Here is a 21,760-nt window from a genome sequence, read left to right as displayed (position 1 = left end):
TGCAATCCAACGAAACTTTTTTTTAATGTTGTTGTGTGTATTTATATATATATGGTTCATCCATACACCAACCAAATGCTTGAGACCTTCACGATCAAGTCCAATTGTACATGCTTAAATGAAGTATCCAATTGACTTTCAGTGCTCACAACATGTCTTGTATCCAACCTGAACACCAAGAGCCTTCTCTTTTTTCAGGAATCTAGAATGTTTCCACTTTAGCAGCAAAGTGATGCCACCCATTTTTCTACACCTTAACCAATACATGTGACAATCAGCCATTACAGGAGAAGTCGTTTGCACAGTAACAAAGTTACAGCGGTTTGCGTTTTAAATGGTCTTACTTGATTTAAAAATTGCAGTCTGATACAGAAGGCTAGGAGACCTGAACAATATGAAAGTGCTAGTCATTAATTTACAGAGATCAGGCATCACATAGTGCTATGAAGTATCCGATATGCTACATATGAATACACTTGACACCTTACAAATGCCTCTGGTTGTTTTTGCAAGGCTACTTAAAAATCAAGAACCTTGGCTTGTATATACATAACAAACATGAGAATTTGTTAATGCAGAAAATAACGTAGACAACACTACTGCCAGAGGTATAATCTTATCACGCACAGCCTTTTGGCCAAAACAGTGAAAATGATGAAACATTTAGTCCCATTATCAATTTCAAATTGTTAAGCCCTCCCGTTTTGTTTAAGTGGGAAGAAAAAAAGAGTTCCGTCATAGTATCCTCCTCCACATTGGATCCCAGAAGACAATGTTGTTCAGAGCTTCTTTTTTCTCTTGCTTCGTGCTCAAGTTCTTGGTTTGTTTTCCCAGCCATTTGTTGCATTTGGTTGCCTTCCCACTTCTTCTGGTGCTATTTCCAATTTGATAGTCAGATTGAAGAGTCAGTGAGAAGAACCAGTTCTGGAACCACTACTTAAGGGAACAACACAAGCTTTTTTCACGTCACTACAATCAGTCAGAGTAATAAAAGGGAGAAGGGATGACTCAATTCATTCCTGGAGCGTTGCCTCCAAAATTGAAATTAGTTGGCACCACTTCTGGCACTGTGAACTTGTATCCGCCATGCTTCTCGATCATTTTGGATTCTGGAATGAGAAGAAAATAGGGCAATTATACAACATGCCAAACACAATGGAAAGTGTTTATTTCCTATGAAATTAAAACAATCCAATTAACAGCTGGCTTATTATTGTATGACAGGGATACATTTACTTACCATGTGCTGCCCGTCTCTGGTCTGCAAGTGTGCCGATGTCATGAAGATGTTTTCCTTGTTCCTCATCAAGGGTTTGTGTGAGTGCCTGGTACCATGTTGGGTCACGGGTCTGGATATCTGAGTTGGAGAAAAACAGTTATATTTTCCCTCCCCTTTAGATACCATTTACACTTAAGCATAAAAAATTCAACATATTGCATTAATGTCTTCAATCCAAGATATCTTGTTTGGATTGTGTTTTTAGCCCTTCTCAGACAAATGCCTCGATGTCTTCAAGTGAAGAACACGCTGTTGTGGGAAACTGAACTTAGAGACACAGAACGTGACCCTGACCCAGTGACCACAGACAGACAGTGTCCGGTTCCGACTAGTCATCGTATCATCACTGAAGATCTTGTACTAATAATGCACTGTAAATAACAGGCCTCACAAATATGTTTCATAATATTATTGATTGAGTAAACACTTATTCACTGTTTATATCAAATTTGCGTCCTTAACTTGACGACCCATCACTAGCTTTGTGTGTCTGAAAGGTGGTCTCCTTACTCTGTAGTATGGCTTTGAAGATCTGGTATTCATCCACCAGGTTGTCTTCATCGTCTACAGCTGTGGTGTAGCCCTCCAGTGCAGTCTCCTCTGCGTCGTCCTCATCCCAGTCCTCATCATCCCCATCCTCTCCTGCATGCTTGGCCAGCATCTCCAGGTACTCCTGGCCCTCCTCATCAATGTCATCTTCATCACTGCCCAGCTCGACTGAGGAAAGGCACAATGGATTCAGTTATTACTGATCAATCTACTAACAACTCAAACCATCTACCAATGAAGTGCTCCTTGTAGCTGTATCTTATTCCATTTACTGTAGTAGGAAGATTAAATAAGGGAGTGTCAATGGGACTTATGAGTTCAAAGGACAGCACAAATGCTGTACCATTCTCCTCATCCTCCTCTCCATCTTCATCATCATCTTCATCCTCATTCTCGTTCTCTGCTTGACAGGCGTAGGCCCTCTTGAGGCCGTTAAAGAGTAGGATGGCTGCAGGGAGCAGCTGGCCGGCCACCTGGTTGACAGCCTGGGGCCTCTGTTCCAAGTCAATGAGGGCACAAAGGCCAAGCACACAGATCTTCCTATCGTGGAGCCTGGGGGGATAACATAAAAATATGATCTTACTGCACATGTTTTTTCTCTACTTGATATCAAACTATATGGGGGACCAGAGAAACCAGACGAGATGTAAATATATTGAACGTGAGCATCTTTCATGGTCTTACCCCAGGAAGCAGTCAACGTCTTTGAGCCACTGGGAGATGAAGTGGTTGGTGATGGGCTCAGTGTTGTTTGGGAAGCGCAGGTTCTCCAGGGTGTTGAGCAGCAGAGGGGGGCTGTAGTAGAGGGCAGCGATGGCCACTTGCAGACACATGGTCCTCAGCTCACTGGTCTTCACCTCCCTCGTCAGCCTCTCCAGTGCAGCCGCCACAAACAAGGGAACAACCTGCAGGAGCGGCAAAGAACAGCAAAGGTAAATGTATAGTACAGTGCTTCTCAAAAGCGGTTAGTTTGATATTCAACACACTCAAATAAGATTTAATACAGTCGCAGCCATACAAGATTTAGTGTAGAAGCCAGACGCTTACCTGATCAATTCCACGCCCTTTGCACTGCAGAATAACCACCTCTAGCAGCTTGGCTGCATGACACTCTGGATCCTCACCTGGATCGCCCGTCAGAACCTGCATGGAGAACAGATTATTAACCTGTTCCCACCAAGCAGAAATACACACCTCCAATATAATGTGTGAACACATAAGCACAGTGGCTGTAAGTTACTGTACCTTCTTGCACATGCTGTAGATAATCTCTAGGTATTTAGTGTCAGACAGGAGAGTGTCTGTGTCAACCGTGACATAGTTGTGAAGGAGAGGCATCATGTCTGAAACAGTCACATTCACCATTTAATATAGTGTGTCTATATAATAGTCAAATCGCCATAACAGGCAAAGCCAAGAGTCCCAGGTTGGTGTGCAGTATACCTGTGAAGTAGTCAAAGCCATCCTGCTGGAAGACCTCGAACACCAAGGGGAGGAGCTGCCACATCTGTGGGGACACCTGCTGGCAGGTCAGGCTGTGGGCCAGAGACAGGATCTCCTCGTAGAACTCTGTTGGAAAATCAACACAGGCAGGGTGTCAGACAGTAAATATAGGAAAACACCACAGAGTGAGTCAGTTATGTAAATTACACTAGGCACCTCGCCCACTTGCACGTGTCAGAGACGGGAGGACCCGGTTGGAATGTGGTGGGACAGGAAGAGCAAGGGAGACTTACCCAGGACGTGCTGCTGCAGGACAGTGCCGATCACCTGCAGACATATGCCCTCCAGTTGCTGGGTGATCTAAAACAGAAACCCCATTCATTTAGTTAGAGCACTGGAACACAACACTCACACAGAGATTCACCATGAACGTACATGGTGTTGCAAGACTCTGTGTAGATTTGAGGATTTCATTGTGCAAGTCATTTCCAGAAAACCAAATACCTTTGGGTAGGCACACTGATGAACACAACTTCATAAATCAACAGCTGATCGCTTTAGTTTACACAGTCAACAACCATGAGAGTAGTATACCAAGAAGATATATCTAACTCATGACTCCAACTGTTGACCAACATTTTCTGTTCTGGCTGGTTCCAAGCATTCACGGTCCTGTGCTTCGGCGGACGTACGGGCAGATAGCCACAGTGCTATTTCTAGAGGCATCAGCCAGCAAAGCACTTTGAAGAGAGAACAGCCAGAGAACAGTGTGTGTTCCCTGGAGTGGGTGGGCAGCTGGAAGTGTGTCGGCAGGCAGGCAGCGCTATGAGTTGAGCTGGGAGGGGGTGGGTGTTTGGTTGAATGACTAAGTAAATACGCCTTGTCCGAACCAGAATGGCCAATAGGGCAGGAGCCCATATCCTGTTTACGTAGCGTGAGGCAGCTTGATGTACAAGTACACCCCCTGGACAGGACACCATGGCTGTACTCACCTCTTTGTGGTCCTCCACCACACTGAGCAGTGTGTCGATAGTGTTGAGGATGCCCATGGCTGTCACCGCCTTGTCGTCTCCTCCCTCCTCGTCAGGCCCCGTCTGGATGACCTGGTTGAAGGTCATAGCCTGGGGAGAGACAGGGGAATAACAGCCATAAGTGGGTTTCCCTGAGAGCAGGGTCTTTATGACCAGACCAACATGGAACTAGGAGAGATGGTAATTGGACCTTATTTCCTCTCTCCATGGCTGTCAAACGGATCTGTAAACTGATCAAAGGAAGGTGACTTCCTGCTCCGGGCCTTTTATTGAGTCAGGCACTGAGCACACACACTCCTCACCAAGTGCTGTGTCATCTCCACGGCGATGGGGGTGACTTCTTCGCTGTACTCGCAGATCATCTTCTGGATGACGTTGGTGAGGTCATCATTCTCCGTTTCACGCACAATGTGCAGGAGGGCCTGCATCACAGGCCGGATGAAGGGAGTGATATACTCTTTGGCTAGGGAAGAGGAAAAACAGGGAAGAGGAGCACTTAGTGATCATCAGCTATATAATTTTGATTCAAGAAAAACATAAGCTTTAATGTTATACAGCAAAGAAAAATACTCCATATACACCTATTGTGTGTTTCTGAGTCTGACAGTGGAGATAGCTAGCTACCTTTCTCCTGGTTGCTGATGAGGACCTGCAGGGCGATGGCTGCCTCCACTTTAACAGGCATCTCGTTGTCGTTGATTAGGCAGAGGCGGGTCAGCTCCAGGGCTGTCTGCAGGTTCTGGTCACTCTTAAACTTGACCTCACAGAAGTAATGCAGGACCCAACAGGCCTATGGGGAAACACCAGAGATGATGGTTAATACAGTTAACCAGTACAGAACAGTAAACAAACAGCCTATACTGTTGCTGAATTCTCCTAATTCTAGAATTTCTCCCTAGACCTATCAAGATGTGAAAACCCACTGCAATAAGGCAAAGCATAACTTTCAGAAAGCACTGGTGTTTTACCAAATCATTGTCATTAATATTCTTGATACACATGCTCTCCCTTTCTCCCCACTAGAGCCCTGGGTCAGAATGATCTGGCAACGTGACACTTACTCTGGCTCTCATGTAACCCAGCTCACTGCGGAACAGAGGGAAGACATGGTTCTGCAGCATGAACTCCATCTGGTCTTTATAGACCTTTTTCTGTTTGGGGGGAGGAAGAGAAATGCATTTTTGTTAATAACCATGAATTTCAGTAATGTATTTGATGTGTGTGTGTGTGGGATGTATGTGGGATCCATAAATTAATCCATAAATTAATTAAAACCAGGTGAGGGCAGCATTGTATTGTATGAGAATGTATTGAAACATCAGAAGAATAATAGATAATCAACGAGGGGGCTATGCGTTCTATGGAAAATATCAACGACGTGGAAGGTGTCTTCTACGAAGCGCTAGCTTTCCAAAGCAGCTCAAACATAGAACATGTTAGAATGAACTATAGCCATTGGATTCTACCTTGCTGATATACCGTGCGTTATAGTGAAATTATGTACTCTCTAGAATGCTCTTCAAGCCAATCAGAAACGATTATTCAACAACGCCATGGTATAAATAAGGGATCATCAACGAGGGGGCTATGCGTTCTATGCAAAATAATGAACGACGTGGAAGATGTGTTCCACTACCTACTAGCAGAGTGGAACTAACCGTCCATGTCTTGCTATTATGAAAATCGAATTCGACAGTGCCAATAATGTTGTCAAGTCGACTTTTGCTTTCCAAAGCAGCTCAAACATAGAACATGTAAGAATGAACTATAGCCATTGAATTCTACCATGCTCATATTGTATACCGTGGGTTATAGGAAATTATAAACTGGGTGGTTCGAGCACTGAATGCTGATTGGCTGACAGTCGTGTTATATCAGACCGTATAACACGGGTATGACAAAACATGTATCTTTACTCTTCTAATTATGTTGGTAACCAGTTTATAATAGCAATAAGGCACCTCAGGGGTTTGTGGTATATGACTAATAGACCACGGCTAAGGGCTGTATCCAGGCACTTCGCAATGCTTCATATACCACACCCCCTCGGGCCTTATTGCTTAATTATAAACTGGGTGGTTCGAGCCCTGAATGCTGATTGGCTGACAGCTATGGCATATCAGACCGTATACCATGGGTATGATAAAACATTTATTTTTACTTCTCTAATTACGTTGGTAACCAGTTTATAATAGCAATAAGGCACCTCAGGGGGTTTGTGATATATGGCCAATATACCACGGCTAAGGGCTGTGTCCAGCACTCTGCGTTGCGTTGTGCGTAAGAACAGCCCTTAGCTGTGGTATATCGGCCATTTACCACACCTCCTCGGGACTTATTGCTTAAATAATGCACGCTCTAGAATGCCCTTCAAACCAATCAGAAACAAGTATTCAACAATGCCATTGTATAAAATAATATAATAGTAATATATACCAGTTATCAAGACACTTTCATCCAAAGTGACTTAGAGTAGTACCATGCATGCATGTATTCTATTTCTACAAGTATTACACCTTTATTCAGAATAGTTGAGCATTGTTATTGATTGCTTCATCTTTATAGAATTTATGAATGATATGTTTGGGAACAGTGACATTAGTAGAAGTGTGCTTAGTGCCCCTCGGTGCCAATCAGTAGGGTGGTCTGAGAGAGGAGCCCTGATTCTAGTGGGCTGTGATGATTAGGAATGGCTTCCTTCAGGGGTGGGCACTAAGCCTTCAGGGGTGGGCACTTCTTCACTATGACAATAGGAAGCAATCAGGCACCAAATTAAATGAGTGCGCACATTTACGATGCAAGTGCAACCCTTTAAAACGGCTCATTACATTTGTAGGCTATTTGGCTGCAGAACGTATTGATAATGCAGTATAACCTGGCAGATCTGTGATTGCCAACATCAGTGGGGTTTGAGATATACACAGGAAGGAATGGATTTACCTTCAGTCAGGGTCAGGCCATTCCTAATGGTTGGAGAAATCAGGACATGGATCGCTACCCTATATATTCACTATATTTACCCTCGTATTTAACCAACTCATCCTCTTGCATTTCCATACAGAGTATGTATCTATGCAGCCAATGACCATTTATCAATCTTCACTGAGATTATTTAATTAATAATAGTAATTATTTGGTGGGTGCTTACATTTTCCTATTTCACATGTGTGAATTGGAAAAGTGTTTTTTGCATATCCCACTCTCTCTCTGAGACACCCTCAGAGAGTGGGGTCACGGCCAAGATCTGCCATTATCAACGGCAACCCTGGAACAATTAGGGTTAAGTGCCTTGCTCAAGGGTACATCTACATATGTTTCACCTTGTTGGCTCAGGGATTCAAACTAGTGACCTTTCAGTTACCGGCCCAATGCTCTAACCGCTAGGCTACCTGCCGCCCCAATTTTACAGGGTTAATGTTGTCATTGTGTTCCAACTGACCTCCATGTGACCCAGTAGGATGTGACATAGGTCTTGTCCCTTCCCAGCATCTGACAATGCAATTACATCTCTCTGACATTACTCTGACCAAACAGACAGCAGATGTAGAGGCTGCATGCTCCATAAAAAATAGATAGGCACCAGGACTAGTTTCTAGGTAACCATTTGACACTGTCGACAATTGCTATGGTAACCAATGTATCCTCCTCTCTCAGTTCTTTGAGGAAATGTGCAAGAATATTCTCTGTGTGTGAATAGTGTTTAAATTACTTTACCACTCCCTAAGTCAGGGTTTGACAGTTGTGAAGACCCAGCCACTACATTCCTAGTAGCTTTTCAAAAAAAATTCCTCTCCCAATCAAAGGATCAGATAATTAATCTAGTACTGAAAGCATAAGCTACAGCTAGATAACACTGTAGTGCATAAAATGTGGTGAGTAGTTGACTCAAAGAAAGAGAAAAACAATAGTTGAAAACTTTTGTACAGATTAACTTCATCAAAAATGAAGGAGAAGGAAGAGAGAGAGAGAGAGAGAGCTAGCTATATTTTGTAGTATTTTTTTTCACTATCACTTTCACTTAGCTAGCGAATGCAGCTAGCTAGTTTAGCTTACTCAAACACCTGGCTCAAACAGAGAGGGAAGCTATGTTAGCTAGCTGGCTATGGCTATCCAACACTGGAGCTCTTCCAAGTCAAGGTAAGCTTTTGGTTTTATAAATGAATTGCCACCGGGGCCTGCCGGTGTAACTGTTAAACTGTGTTCTGACTGTACACTGTACTGCATGATTGAAGTGGGTTTACTAATGCGCTAGTTCTAGAAGCTATGTTGACTTTGACGTTAGTTAATATGGTGACAAGATGTAGGCTGTGTGTAGTGGTTATGATATGAAGGTTTGGCCTGGAAAGTTTTTTTTGCCTGTTCTCAGACAGCTGATGTGTTGTGCGCTGAAGTCCACAAGCGAAGGGAAAAGGTGAGAGGATGAGAGCGCGTAGATGCAAGAAAGAATTAGAGCTACAACGATCAAAGTGATCATGCTGTTTGTATGTGGCTGCTATGAAAGTGAACTGTGTTTGCTTGTGATCAGGGGTGTATTCATTCCGCCGATTCTGTTGAAAAACATTCTTAAACGGAAGCAAACGGAACGAAACGGGGATAAACATACCTGAATCTGTCCAGTAGAAACTCTAGTTTGCAACTGTTGGACTAATGATTACACCCTCGATCAGCTAGATGCAGGCAAGAGTGTGGAAGGCGGTATTGAATGTGTCACTGTCTGTCACCTTGATTACTCAAATTACTCTCGACCTGTGCACCTACGTTGTAAACTTTCATTCATAGGCTAGGTTGTAGCAACCTCATGATGGGTATAGGGAAAATCTGAGTATCATGTAGTATCCTAAACCTATCGATGTTACATTGAGCTGGGTGAATGGAGTATGAATGACAGTCATCCAATATGCTGTAATAAACGGCACCGACCGCCACTGATGTGTAGGCTATGTGAAGTATTTAGGTGCTTGGTATTATCCCTGCAGAATAGATGTACAGTAAGCACTCCAAGATTCTGTGGATGTGTAGGCTATGTGAAGTATTTAGGTGCTTGGTATTATTGTCACGGAATCAGCCGAGGCTGCTCCTCCTCCTTGCTCGGGCAGGCTTCGGCGTTCGTCGTCCCCGGAGTACTAGCTGCCACCGATCTATGTTTCGGTGTTTGACTTGTTTTGTCCTGATTGTGTACACCTGTTCCCCATTATGTTGTATTGTATTCCCTATTTAACTCTCTGTCGTTCATTGTGTGTTGTGTGTTATTGTATTCGTCATCGGCAGTGTTCGTGTGCCGGTTGTTGATTCCTCCTTATGTGGAGATTGTTTTCTACTCTGGTTACTTTCGAGTAAAGTACGTTTCCAGTAAGCTCTGTGTCCTGCGTTTGACTTCGCCTGCCGCATTTCACCGTCGCATTCTGACAATTATCCCTGCAGAATAAGCACTCCAAGATTCTGTGGATGATATTGCCTAGCCATGTATTTTACAATAGATCTATCCTCTACTCTTCTACATAACATATGAAAATAGTGATCTAAAATCTAAATGAACCTAATTAGAACATTTTACAATAGATCTATCCTCTACTCTTCTACATAACATATGAGAATAGTGATCTAAAATCTAAATGAACCTAATTAGAACATTTTACAATAGATATATCCTCTACTCTTCTACATAACATATGAGAATAGTGATCTAAAATCTAAATGAACCTAATTAGAACATTTTACAATAGATCTATCCTCTACTGTGGTCCTCTGTAGCTCAGCTGGTAGAGCACGGCGCTTGTAACGCCAGGGTAGTGGGTTCGATCCCCGGGACCACCCATACACAAAAATGTATGCACACATGACTGTAAGTCGCTTTGGATAAAAGCGTCTGCTAAATGGCATATTATATTATTATTATTAATTAAACTTAAATAAGTAATAAAACAAAGTTTTAACATAGTTACACAGTGTCAGCTACCTCATCTGATGAGTATGTGGTCAGACCAAAGGTCAACAAGAAAAGAGGAGATAGCAGGTGGTGTAGGGTTCATCACCTTGAGCAGGATTTCAGCCAGAGAGCCAATCATGTGCAGCGCGCCGTCCTTCTTCCTGGGGTCAGAGGTGGGCTCAGTAAGGATCTGATAACAGAAGCCCATGGTCTTCTGAAGAACCTAGAGAATAAAGAAATGCATTCAGTCAAATGTGCTGCTTCTCTGTGTATCCTGGCTAACTGTTTCACATTAACATCAAGCACCTCGGATACGTCCAAAATGGCACCCTAATCCATGTATAGTGCACTACTTTTGACCAGGGCCCATGGGGTAGTGCACTATGTAGGGAATAGGGTGCCATTTGAGATGTAACCCAGGAGAGTTTGTGGGAGAGTATGGAGGCTGGCCCGTGGTGTGGAGTCAGAGACGTCACAGGTCAGTACTATGATCTCCAGTGGCTCTATGGCTGCAGGTGTGGAGTGAGCACCGCCGCACAGACTGTAAGACACAGCCAGACGGCAGCACGTAACATGGACAGGCACCACGCACACCGTTCACCCACAGCCAAAACAGAATATAACTTCCTCCATGCTAAAACAATACATTACATTTAGAACAGAAAGACTAAGGAGCTAGAGCAACTAAAAGTCCTGCTTTCTTTCAGCTATGCTCCTTTATTTTCCAGTGTTCGCCTGGCTCGACACGTCCACAGACCCGTTCCAACAGCTCTGTACTGTTGTTGGAGCAACAGGGTGCTAATGAGGGACGGGCAGGGAGGAGGAGTGGGCCGGGCCATAAACAAGGGCAGGAGGGAGGCCAGCAAAAACACAGGGTGTGCGTCCCAAATGCCACCCTATTCCCAGGGCTCTGAAAAAAAAGTAGTGCACTATTTGGGAATAGGGTGTCATTTGGGATGGAACCAGGATCACATCATGGCTGGCTGTTGACCGTGGCAGGACCAGGAGGCCCCAGCTTTCACATCAGAACCACAACTCACTTCTTTCCTCTTGTTGCAGGAGGTGAAGAGCAGGGTCTGGGCGGCCGTGGTGGGAGAGATGAAGTCCTCGAACACATCTGAGACAGGACAGAGAGAGCAGAGTCAGCAGATCAGATGGCACATTGCATTGGTTTGTTAGAATAGGTTTACACAGTTAAATATTTTAACTGACCACATCCAGGCAGAGTCTCTGATTCCAGGACATTCCTTTTGGATGACAAACACTACAGAATATTTATCTGCTTTTCAAAAACAAGAATGGTTCTTACCAAACTTCATGCGGATGTACTCGTATGGGTCCTCCTCCCACAACTCCTGGTCACTGTCCGTGTAGCACATGAGAGGGAAAACCACATCCTGAATGATGCCCTGGATATGTGGCTTGAGGTTCTTCCAGGTGACAGCGTGTGCGATTCCCTGGTTAATATAGTTGAGTGTCTGCTGGAGGACTCTGGGAGCCACGTATTGATTCTCCTTGTACTGATATAAGACCTTCAGCAGCACCTACACAGACAGACAGATCAGTTCCCTGTGGTTGAGATCAGACTCCCAGGCAGACAGACACAGTTGAAAGGCAACCTTCTGTCCCTCAGTCAATCACAGAGTCATGCGTCGCACACATCTTTCAGCTCAGACAAAGCCAAGAGGCGGCCTTGGGCGCTCACCTGCTGTGCTGCCACAGCGTATCCCTTGAGGAAGAGATCGGCAAACTCTGTGTACTCTTTGGTAGTGTTGCCTGGGCTGCCATACCTGGGAGGGGTTGGAAAGAGGCTTTCACAGGTTAATATACACTGAACCAAAATATAAACGCAACATGTGAAGTGTTGGTCCCATGTTTCATGAGCTGAAATTAAAGATTGAAGAAATGTTCCATAAGCACAAAAATGCTTTTCTCTCTCTTCAAATTAGTTTACATCCCTGCTAGTGAGCATTTCTCCTTTGCCAAGATAATCCATCTACCTGACAGGTAATGATCATGCTGTTTAATCAGCTTCTTGATATGCCACACCTGACAGGTGCATGGATAATCTTGGCAAAGGAGAAATGCTCACTAACAACACTTGAGAGAAATAAGCTTTTCGTGGGCATGGAACATTTATGGGATCTTTTATTTCAGCTTATGAAACATGGGACTAACACTTTACAAGTTGTCTTTATATTTTTGTTCAGTATACAAATATTTAATGGTGCTTTTATGGGTTAGATTTGTGACTCTCAGCTACATACACTGAGTGTACAAAACATTAGGAATACCTTCCCTCAGAACAGCCTCAATTAGTCAGGGCATGGACTACAAGGTGTCGAAAGCGTTCCACAGGGATGTTGGCCCATGTCAACTCCAATGCTTCCCACAGTTGCGTCAAGTTGGCTGGGATGTCCTTTGGGTGATGGACCATTCTTGATACACAAACTGTTGAGTGTGAGAAACCCAGTAGCGTTGCAGTTCTTGACGCACTCAAACTGGTGCGCCTGGCACCTACCACCATATCCCGTTCAAAAGGCACTTAAAATCTTTTGTCTTGCCCATTCACCCTCTGAATGGCACACATACACAATCCATGTCTCAAGGCTTAAAAATCCTCCTTTAACCTGTCTCTTCCCCTCCATCTACACTGATTGAAGTGGATTTAACAAGTGACATCATTAAGGGATTCACTTTCACCTGGTCAGTCTCATGCAGGTAGCTTAGTGGTTAAGAGCGTTGTGCCAGTAACCGAAAGGTCGCTGGTTCTAATCCCCGAGCCGACTAGGTTGAAAAATCTGTCGATGTGCCCTTGAGCAAGGCACTTAACCGTAATCGCTCCTGTAAGTCGCTCTGGATAAGAGCGTCTGCTAAATGACTAAAATGTAAATGTTTTGTACACTCAGTGTAGAATCAGTGACAATGTGCTGGGGTGGGTTGAGTAGGCTTACCTCTCGAAGAGCCTGGCCAGGATGTGGAGGGCCCACTTCTTACACTTCCACCAGGGCAGCTCAGGTCTCTCGTCCTCATCCACCTGCAAGGTCTCCTGTAAGGCACAGACGGGGGGGGGGGGGGGGGGGGGCAATCAGCTTTGTTTCAACTAGCAGCAATAAAATAAAGCAAACACAAACTACAGCTAATCTGTTTGGGAGCTACTTGATTTGCATAGTCAACCTATTTGTGCTCCCCTCCTTGCCCTACCACAGTAAATCTGCCCTCACCGGAGGCACGTCTCTGTCCACCACTGTCTTCAGGATCTCCATCCACTCCGTCAGGTTCTGTCGGTTGATCAACTCCAGGGGGAGGTTATACTGTGGACAGAGAAAAGGAGAGAAATCCCGTCCGTTCAATTCAAAAAGCTTAATTGTCGTTCCAATTGACAGACAAAAAACCCTATACAGCAGTGCAGTCTGGCATGCTGAGGGGGGACAGGTCTTGCCCAGTGGCCCACATGACAGCCAGCAGAAGAAGCCCACTTGGACCAGATGGTCCTCAGCCCTCCCCCTCCTCTATGCTGCCAACCAGGCTTTACAGTGTGGGACTTCAGGACAACCATAATCGACCCGTCTCCAAAGCCAGTATTATGGAAGGAGTAGCTAAATAAATGGACACTACAGCTATACATCCACATTTAGACAAATACCCTACAATCAACACAGACTAATATATACACTTAACTTCTAAGACAGTGAGACTGAAGGATGTGGTCAGTAGTACCTGGAAGAGGGCGTAGAGGATCTTGAAGATCTGTTTTTGCACCAGGACAGATTCACTGGAGGGGTCAGGGAGCAGCTGGATGAAGCGGTCCTTCAGCATGGGCATGAAGATCTGCATGGCTGCCACCAGAGGACTGCGCTCGTCCGGCTTCTTGTACCTGTCAAACACACAATCAGAAACATCAGCCACCCGAAGATACAGCAAACAGCTCTATAATACTGTCTGTGTCCCAAATGGCACCCCATTCCCTAAATGGTGCCTTTTGGGACACAAACACAGTCGCTCTATAACAAGGAGTCCTTACTCGTAGTTTTTCACCAGCTGGTAGAGGCAGAGCAGGATGCCCAGCCAGCCGGCGCTGTTATCTGACTGCAGGTAGAAGCCAATCTTGTCCACAATGGCCGTCCACTTGCCGGGGTAGTCGTGCTTAATCATGTGGTGGATGCATGTCGTCAACTGCACTCTGAAGGGTTGAAGAGAGAAGAGAAAGAGGTTGGAAGACGATCTGGTTGATCCGAGCTACCCCTACCACCCCTCCGCAGGCGCTGTGCAGTGAGCAGATCAGCCACAGGGCGGTCGGTTACCTGATGCGCTCGGGGGAGTGGATGATGGCCTCCACGATGTTGTCACGGATGAACTGCCTGTCCTCCTCGGGAATGTTATTGACAGGCGTCTCCGTGCTGATGCCGTCCCCCTCGCTCCAGTGCTGGGTCACCATGTTCTTCAGGTAGATCACCCCTGGGGAGGGGAGAGGGGGACAATCAATCAACTGTTTGAACATAAGACAGGCTTCATAGAGATCCTATTAAAAATGGATTATATAATGCATTCGGAAAGTATTCAGACCCCTTAACTTTTTCCACTTTGTTACGTTACAGCCTTATTCTAAAATGGATTTGTTTTTTCCCCCCTCATCAATCTACAAACAATACCCCATAATGACAAATCAAAAACAGGTTTAGAAATGTTTGCACATTTACTAAAAATAAAAAACTGAAATATGACATTAACATAAGTATTCAGACCCTTTACTCAGTACTTTGTTGAAGCACTTTTGGCAGCGATTACAGCCTTGAGTCTTCTAGAGTATGACGCTACAAGCTTGGCACACCTGTATTTAGGGAGTTTCTCCCATTCTTCTCTGCAGATCTTCTCAAGCGGTCAGGTTGGAAGGGGAGCGTTGCTGCACAGCTATTTTCAGGTCTCTCCAGAGTTGTTCGATCTGGTTCAAGTCCGGGCTCTGGCTGGGCCCCTCAAGGACATTGAGACTTGTCCCGAAGCCACTCCTGCTTTGTCTTGGCTGTGTGCTTAGGGTCATTGTCCTGTTGGAAGGTGAACCTTCACCCCAGTCTGAGGTCCTGAGCGCTCTGGAGCAGGTTTTCATCAAGGATCTCTCTGTACTTTGCTCCATTCATCTTTCCCTTGATCCTGACTAGTCTCCCAGTCCCTGCCGCTGAAAAACATCCCCACAGCATGATGCTGCCACCATGCTTCAACGTAGGGATTCGCCAGGTGATGAGCGGTGCCTGGTTTCCTCCAGACGTGACACTTGGCATTCAGGCCAAAGACTTCAATCTTGGTTTCATCAGACCAGAGAATCTTGTTTCTCATGGTCTGAGTCCTTTAGGTGACTTTTGGCAAACTCCAAGCAGGCAGTCATGTGCCTTTTACTGAGGAGTGGCTTCTATCTGGCCACTCTACCATAAAGGCCTGATTGGGGTAGTGCTGCAGAGATGAGAGAACCTTCCAGAAGGCCAACCATCTACACAGAGGAACTGGAGCTCTGTCAGAGTGACCATCGGGTTCTTGGTCACCTCCCTGACCAAGGCCTTTCTCCCTCGATTGCTCAGTTTGGCCAGCTCTAGGAAGAGTCTTGGTGGTTCCAAACTTCCCCAGATCTGTGCATCGACACAATCCTGTGTCAGAGCTCTATGGACAATTCCTTCGACATCAAGGCTTAGTTTTTGCTCTGACATGCACTGTCAACTGTGGGTCCTTATATAGATGTGTGTGCCTTTCCAAATCATGTCCAATCAATTTACCACAGGCGCTCCAATCAAGTTGTAGAAACATCTCAAGGATGACCAATGGACACAGGATGCACCTGAGCTCAATTTCGAGGAGTCTCATAGCAATGGGTTTGAATATGTGTCCTCTGTAGCTCAGCTGGTAGAGCACGGCGCTTGTAACGCCAAGGTAGTGGGTTCGATCCCCGGGACCACCCATACACAAAAAATTTATGCACGCATGACTGTAAGTCGCTTTGGATAAAAGCGTCTGCTAAATGGCATATTATATTATTATTATTTAATAGACACCCTATGTTTTTTTTAATTTGCATAACTTTCTAAACTTTCGCTTTGTCATTATCGGGTATTGTGTGTAGATTGATGAGGAAATGTTTATATTTAATAAATTTTAGAGTAAGGCTGTAATGTAACAAAATGTGGAAACAGGGAAGGGGTCTGAATACTTTCCGAATGCACTGTATGTAATTCTATGGCAGGCTTAATGTACAGCTGGTATTCCACCCACTTAGATTTAATTCATACAAATTGTATGATATGAAAGTAAAATCTGCTTTGACCATGGGGTTTAAATTGAACCCTTCCAATTCCTATGGATTTCCATGGAATTGCAGCTGGTTAAAGTGGCACAATATTATCCACATCTCTTTAAAATCACTTTACATCAGGGAGAGCTCTGAATTGTTAAGAGTGAGTCAGTGTGACATTGGATGATGTGAAAGAGTCCATCAGCCTAGATAGCAGCAGCAGCGGATCTCATGACCAGCACATTCACTGTGGCTCCTCATGTGCTCAGGTTGAGAGGGAGTAGCAGTCGGCCGGGTGAGGAAGAAGAGTGCTTTTGGGCCCCTTTAAGAGCCCACACCTCTCCTCTCAGCCTCAACACAATAGCATGTCCCTGTTCATTAGCACTCCCCATCCAAGCAAGAAGTCACTCAAATATTCATCCTTCCATTGCCCCCTAGAATTACAGCTCACATCTCTGCCTCCATCTTCAACTGATAAAATCAGAGCAGAGCAGCAGAAAGAGGCCTAACTCCTTGAGTGAGTCATAGAACAGAGGTGTAAAAGTGTAATTTAGTTAGGGGATTGCAATGGTTCCCCCTCCCGTGTTGTAGCTCAGACAGTGAGTCTGAATTTGTAGTACAGGTGTTAATTGTTCTACAGAGCAACAATGGAGTGTCTCTGAGGTCAGTGGCTCACAGGCCCGGTGAGACGGATGAATAGGGGCAGGTGAGGCTGTTGATGGGGGGCAGGCGAGGCGGTTGATGGGGGGGTCAGACATCAGACTGCTGACACAGATGTGATCACCGTGCTGCTGGTTGGGAAGACATAATCCTGCCAGTCAGTGCTGACACAGCGAAACCCTCACAACCCCACTACTGTACTCCCCTCCCCATTACTGTGCCCCTCTGCCCAGCCCAACACAGTCCACTACTCAACATCCCAATAGACCACACATTGAGGCAGGGAATAGATTATCCCTGAAATTGCAAATAATGCAATTGCCTATAATATCAGTATGACAGGTTTGAAAAAAGAAACAAACCATGACAAAAAATGCTATTATCTGTCATAAGCAAGCAGGCATTTGTCCTCAATAGGAGAGGGACCTGGGTCTGAACTCACTGCCTTTATGGGAAGCCCTCTGGAATCCCTGGCATTTGCCTGCTGGCTGATAACTGGCTGTGGAATCGCTTGGCTCCTCCCTTTGTGTGTCAGATTACAGCAAATGAGACTCATTACCACGGCACGTCGGGCCAAAGTGCCGAATGGGAAGTTCCTGTGGCTCTCCTGGGGAGAGGTGCCAAGCCAACGTGTAAGCCTCTGTTACCCAATGGCATGCCAGCTATGATCTATCCCGTGCCACCACTGCAGGTACTGCAGCTGCATTCACTTAATGCAAAACCGTCTGAATCAGAGTCAGGTGCAGCAGGGCTCTATGGCAGGCCAAATAGCACATTCACAAGATTGAAGGATAGCATTTCTGCTCAACACACCAGTTCCTGGTCATCTGCTTGACAAGAGGCACACAGATTAGCACCCACTGCATAAGGCAGGATGGGCTGCTGCCATGTTAAGACTTTTCTCCAGACTGTCACATTACTATGGTGTTGTTGAAGCAAGCTACAATGTAGAAGAACTGACGAAGTTGCAAGATAGAAGTTAGAACATGATGCTATGGGTGAGCACAATTGAATATGCTAGTGTGGAGGCTAGCAGCAGGTTGAAAATGACAGGCTCTGTCTGGCAGCCACTTGAGGACTGCACACATATTTTAAATGTAATAAAAGTCAATGAGCCATTGATCAAGAGCAGATCTTCCTACCATATAATTGCACATCATTACCAGAGAAGCATGTGTGACACATGGACAGGCTATCAACGGCCCCTCACACGGAGTATCTCAAACGTGTGGAATGTTATTTTATAACAAGGGCAGCTGTACCAAGGCAGAATGTCCAGACCGAGCGATTATAGATTTCACTAGAGCTCTCTAGCAGACTAAAAGAAGTGTGAAATCTCAATGTCAATGCAAAGGTAGCATAATAAAGATGGCATAATATACCACAAAAAAACAGATATTTCTATAGTGTGTGTATGTCGGTGCACAAATGTACAAGTTCAGGGAAAATTGGTCAGTCTTTTCACAATATGACTGGTGTCATCAGTGAGGGACCTGTGGCAGTCAGGGCAGGGATCATCTTTGAGAAAGTGTGCTCAGTTCATTTGAGCTACGGGTGTAGATACTCTTCTGGTGAAGTTCCATCTGCAAGAGAGCACGAAACCCCGCCCCACATCATCATAATATCTACCCATCCTCTGAAAAACTCACCTGCTTGTCTGACGGGCAAATCCAACTGATCAGACATGGTGACTTGCAGCAAAGCAGACACAAAATTCACCTGGGTGTGACCCTGTAAATGAAAGCAGAAAAGGATGCATGAATATCAAACACTGATGTGTATTTGACCTACATATCAGCAAAACAAACAATGTATACATACATCTTGAGCCATTTAATAAGAACCATGGGTCGGTCTTACCAACTGCAGATCAAATAAAAAGCAGGAGGATTTTGCCATTTTACCTGGGTATGATGACTGTGCCTGCCTTGTTCATTTGGATGTATATGCTTTATTCATTTGGATGTATAGGTGTAAATGGCTGAACTTAAACTATTCTCAATTAGGGATAATGCAGACAGTGTCAGGTTTTTAGGGAATTGCTATCAGACTACCATGTACTATTTGCAAGTAGGCAAAGTGTGACATGGCATTCCTCTCTATTCCTTGCCAAGTAGATTACATGCCAAAGATGACAGTAATGCCATCTAACCATTATGTTACGGCATGGAGCTCCATTAGCTGCAGTTTATACACTACAGCTACTTAAGAATGCCACATATGAGAGTTTAAGAAACCTTGATGCAACAGGCACATTATATCACGTAACCCCCCCCCCCCCTCCTATAAACACACAGCAAAGGAATCCAACCTCCAGGCTGTCATTTGAGACTGCAGCGTTGGCATCCAATCAATCAACAGTGAGTGTGTCACCTCTCCTCTTGACACTCGCTAATAATGATCAAACTTAAGATATCCAGTACACACAAGAGTGCAACATACTTTTTCCAGAATCATTGATCACATAAAGCGAATGAAAATGGGTCTCAATGCTTTGCTGCCCCCCCCCATCCTATCACTTGCTATATTAAGTGAATACTGTTTAGGCTTAACTGCTCCAGATGAGTCAAATGTAAGCGAGGAAAAATAGCCTCCTCCCCTCCTTTGCCTGTAGATACCAATGCACTCCGCAACCTCTCCCTGGATACCGCACAACATGACTCAGATCAAACAATCCAACAGCACATTCTTGTTCTGTGAATTTAAATTCTGGCCTTTGTATATTCTGTTGTCACGAAAACCAAAACAACGACCTCAGATTGTTGAGTGGAGAAGTTCATGTACATTTTATTTTTGAGCCTGACTAGGCCTACTCTTATCAAACTAAAGTTAGCTAATAATACGTTATCGAGCTGATGACACACAATATGAACATATCACAGAAATAACAACTTGACTTAAAGTTCACTCAAACCCCAGTTTCACGACAACACCGTACATCTATTGTTCTAAGGATAGCATAGCCATTAACAGACCAGAGTATACTTGACACTTGCCCAAGAGAGACTTCCTACTACTAGCTAGCTTTTCACGTCGCGAGCGAAACATAGCCAACTATGTGACCATGCAAGAATTCACGCCGTCCGTATATGTTAGTTAGCTATGGCACGTCTACATTTGACATGAAGTCGACATTTAGATAATGATAATAGGCCATGTTGCGCATAACCATAGCAAATAACATAGTTAGCTAACATTAGCGAAATTATCTGCGCACGCGGACAGCTCATCGAATGACTCAATTTAATTGATGGAACGCTAGCCGCAAAAAGTTGCTAACGTAGCGCTAGCTAGCGTACATTCGCTTTTCCCTTTGGCTTTCCAAATGAGGTACAAACAAAACGTTTGCCCCGTTACTACACCCTTTACTAAATACGTAACTATTATTAATGATTGCTATTGTTTACGTTGTGTCTTGCAAGTTAACTAGCGTTCGATAAATCAAACCTACCTAGCTAGTTAGCAAGTAGCAGTTAGCTTGCTAGTTAGCTACGTTCATTAAAGGCAAAGCCAGCAAACTAAATAATAATCCAACAACAGCTACTATCACCTATTAGACGTACATTTATAATGATAGTCAAGCGTTTATCATCAAACTACTTTCCTAACTAATGTTACGCCTGTCAATATGTCCGATTGGTGACATTTTGGCTGGCCAACTAGTTTATTTAGTTAGCTAAGTTCAACGGACTAGCTAGTTAGCACTACTGCTGGGCAATGTCAGCAGTAAAAAAAAACACCTGACACGTGAGGCACTTAGCCAACTTGCTAACACAGATTTTCGGACTTTTAGTAATCGGTAGTTACACTCGTATACTAGATCGCATGATTTAGTTAGTTTAGACAAAACTGGTATAAATAATGGCATAATTGGTCTTGCCAACGATTCAAACATTGATACATCATCTAGGCCAAAAGCTAACTAGCAAGCATCGTCCAACAAGGCTTTTTACTGCGTAGCTAGCTAGTAGCTAATTATCAAGGAAGCTAATGCTAACTTCCCGCACGTTTTTAAAGAACCAGCTGAGGGTTTACTGGGTGGATTCGCCGATCTTGATGTTAAAATATAATAGGAAACTATGAAATAACACCCGTAACGTCAAAAGTCTGATATGTTTCGGTGGATACATATGTCGAAGAGAATATTTGATCTGTCAAAGTTCTGGACTGACTCTGGTCTCCCATGATCACAAGCTAGGAGGAGTCCATTCCATCTTGATGTGTGACACAACAGAACAGAGGCCCGATCCACGCCACAACCACCACCATCCCAAGTTTTTACCTCGTTCAGCTGTCTCTCCGCGGCCTCACGCAAGTTTGGGTCCATGGTCCCCCGAAGGGCCTCGATCAATACGTTAGGATCCATAGCTAAATCTGGTATGACTTGGATTCAGTATTTCTGTGGTCTATGAATTCCCAGTCAATGCGCACATGGACGCACGGCTCTTCAGTTACCGGCGCGAAAGGAAGAAGTGAATGAAGTACCCGGATAGATCAGCGCCAAATTTCTCCAACACGTACATCCGCTTCGAACTATTGCACTCTAGGAGTTGTAGTTTTACATTGGTGATATCGCTCTCACACTGTCTTACAGTCAG

General features: G+C 44.5%; 1 protein-coding gene across 1 annotated transcript; it reads right to left on the bottom strand.

Annotated features, from left to right (window-relative positions):
• Window positions 1-21,628, bottom strand: ipo7 (importin 7). Its single transcript, XM_084154834.1, has 24 exons — window positions 21,445-21,628; window positions 18,812-18,893; window positions 14,533-14,686; window positions 14,253-14,411; window positions 13,949-14,105; window positions 13,453-13,542; window positions 13,183-13,277; window positions 11,934-12,018; window positions 11,538-11,772; window positions 11,269-11,345; window positions 10,335-10,451; window positions 5,364-5,453; window positions 4,927-5,092; window positions 4,605-4,765; window positions 4,264-4,392; window positions 3,565-3,631; window positions 3,272-3,397; window positions 3,074-3,171; window positions 2,876-2,971; window positions 2,513-2,733; window positions 2,172-2,380; window positions 1,790-1,996; window positions 1,241-1,357; window positions 1-1,109 (listed from the first exon to the last, which is right to left on the bottom strand). The coding sequence occupies exons 1-24, from the start codon at window positions 21,526-21,528 to the stop codon at window positions 1,009-1,011; spliced, it is 3,123 nt and encodes a 1,040-aa protein (XP_084010960.1). The 5' UTR covers window positions 21,529-21,628; the 3' UTR covers window positions 1-1,008.
• Between the last annotated feature and the right edge of the window lie 132 nt (window positions 21,629-21,760).

Source organism: Coregonus lavaretus (genome assembly GCF_964263955.1).
Source record: "Coregonus lavaretus genome assembly, chromosome: 37".
Classification (NCBI taxonomy): domain Eukaryota; kingdom Metazoa; phylum Chordata; class Actinopteri; order Salmoniformes; family Salmonidae; genus Coregonus; species Coregonus lavaretus.
The sequence above is the reverse complement of the archived record's forward strand: the minus strand, read 5'-3'. Positions and strand labels throughout refer to the sequence as shown.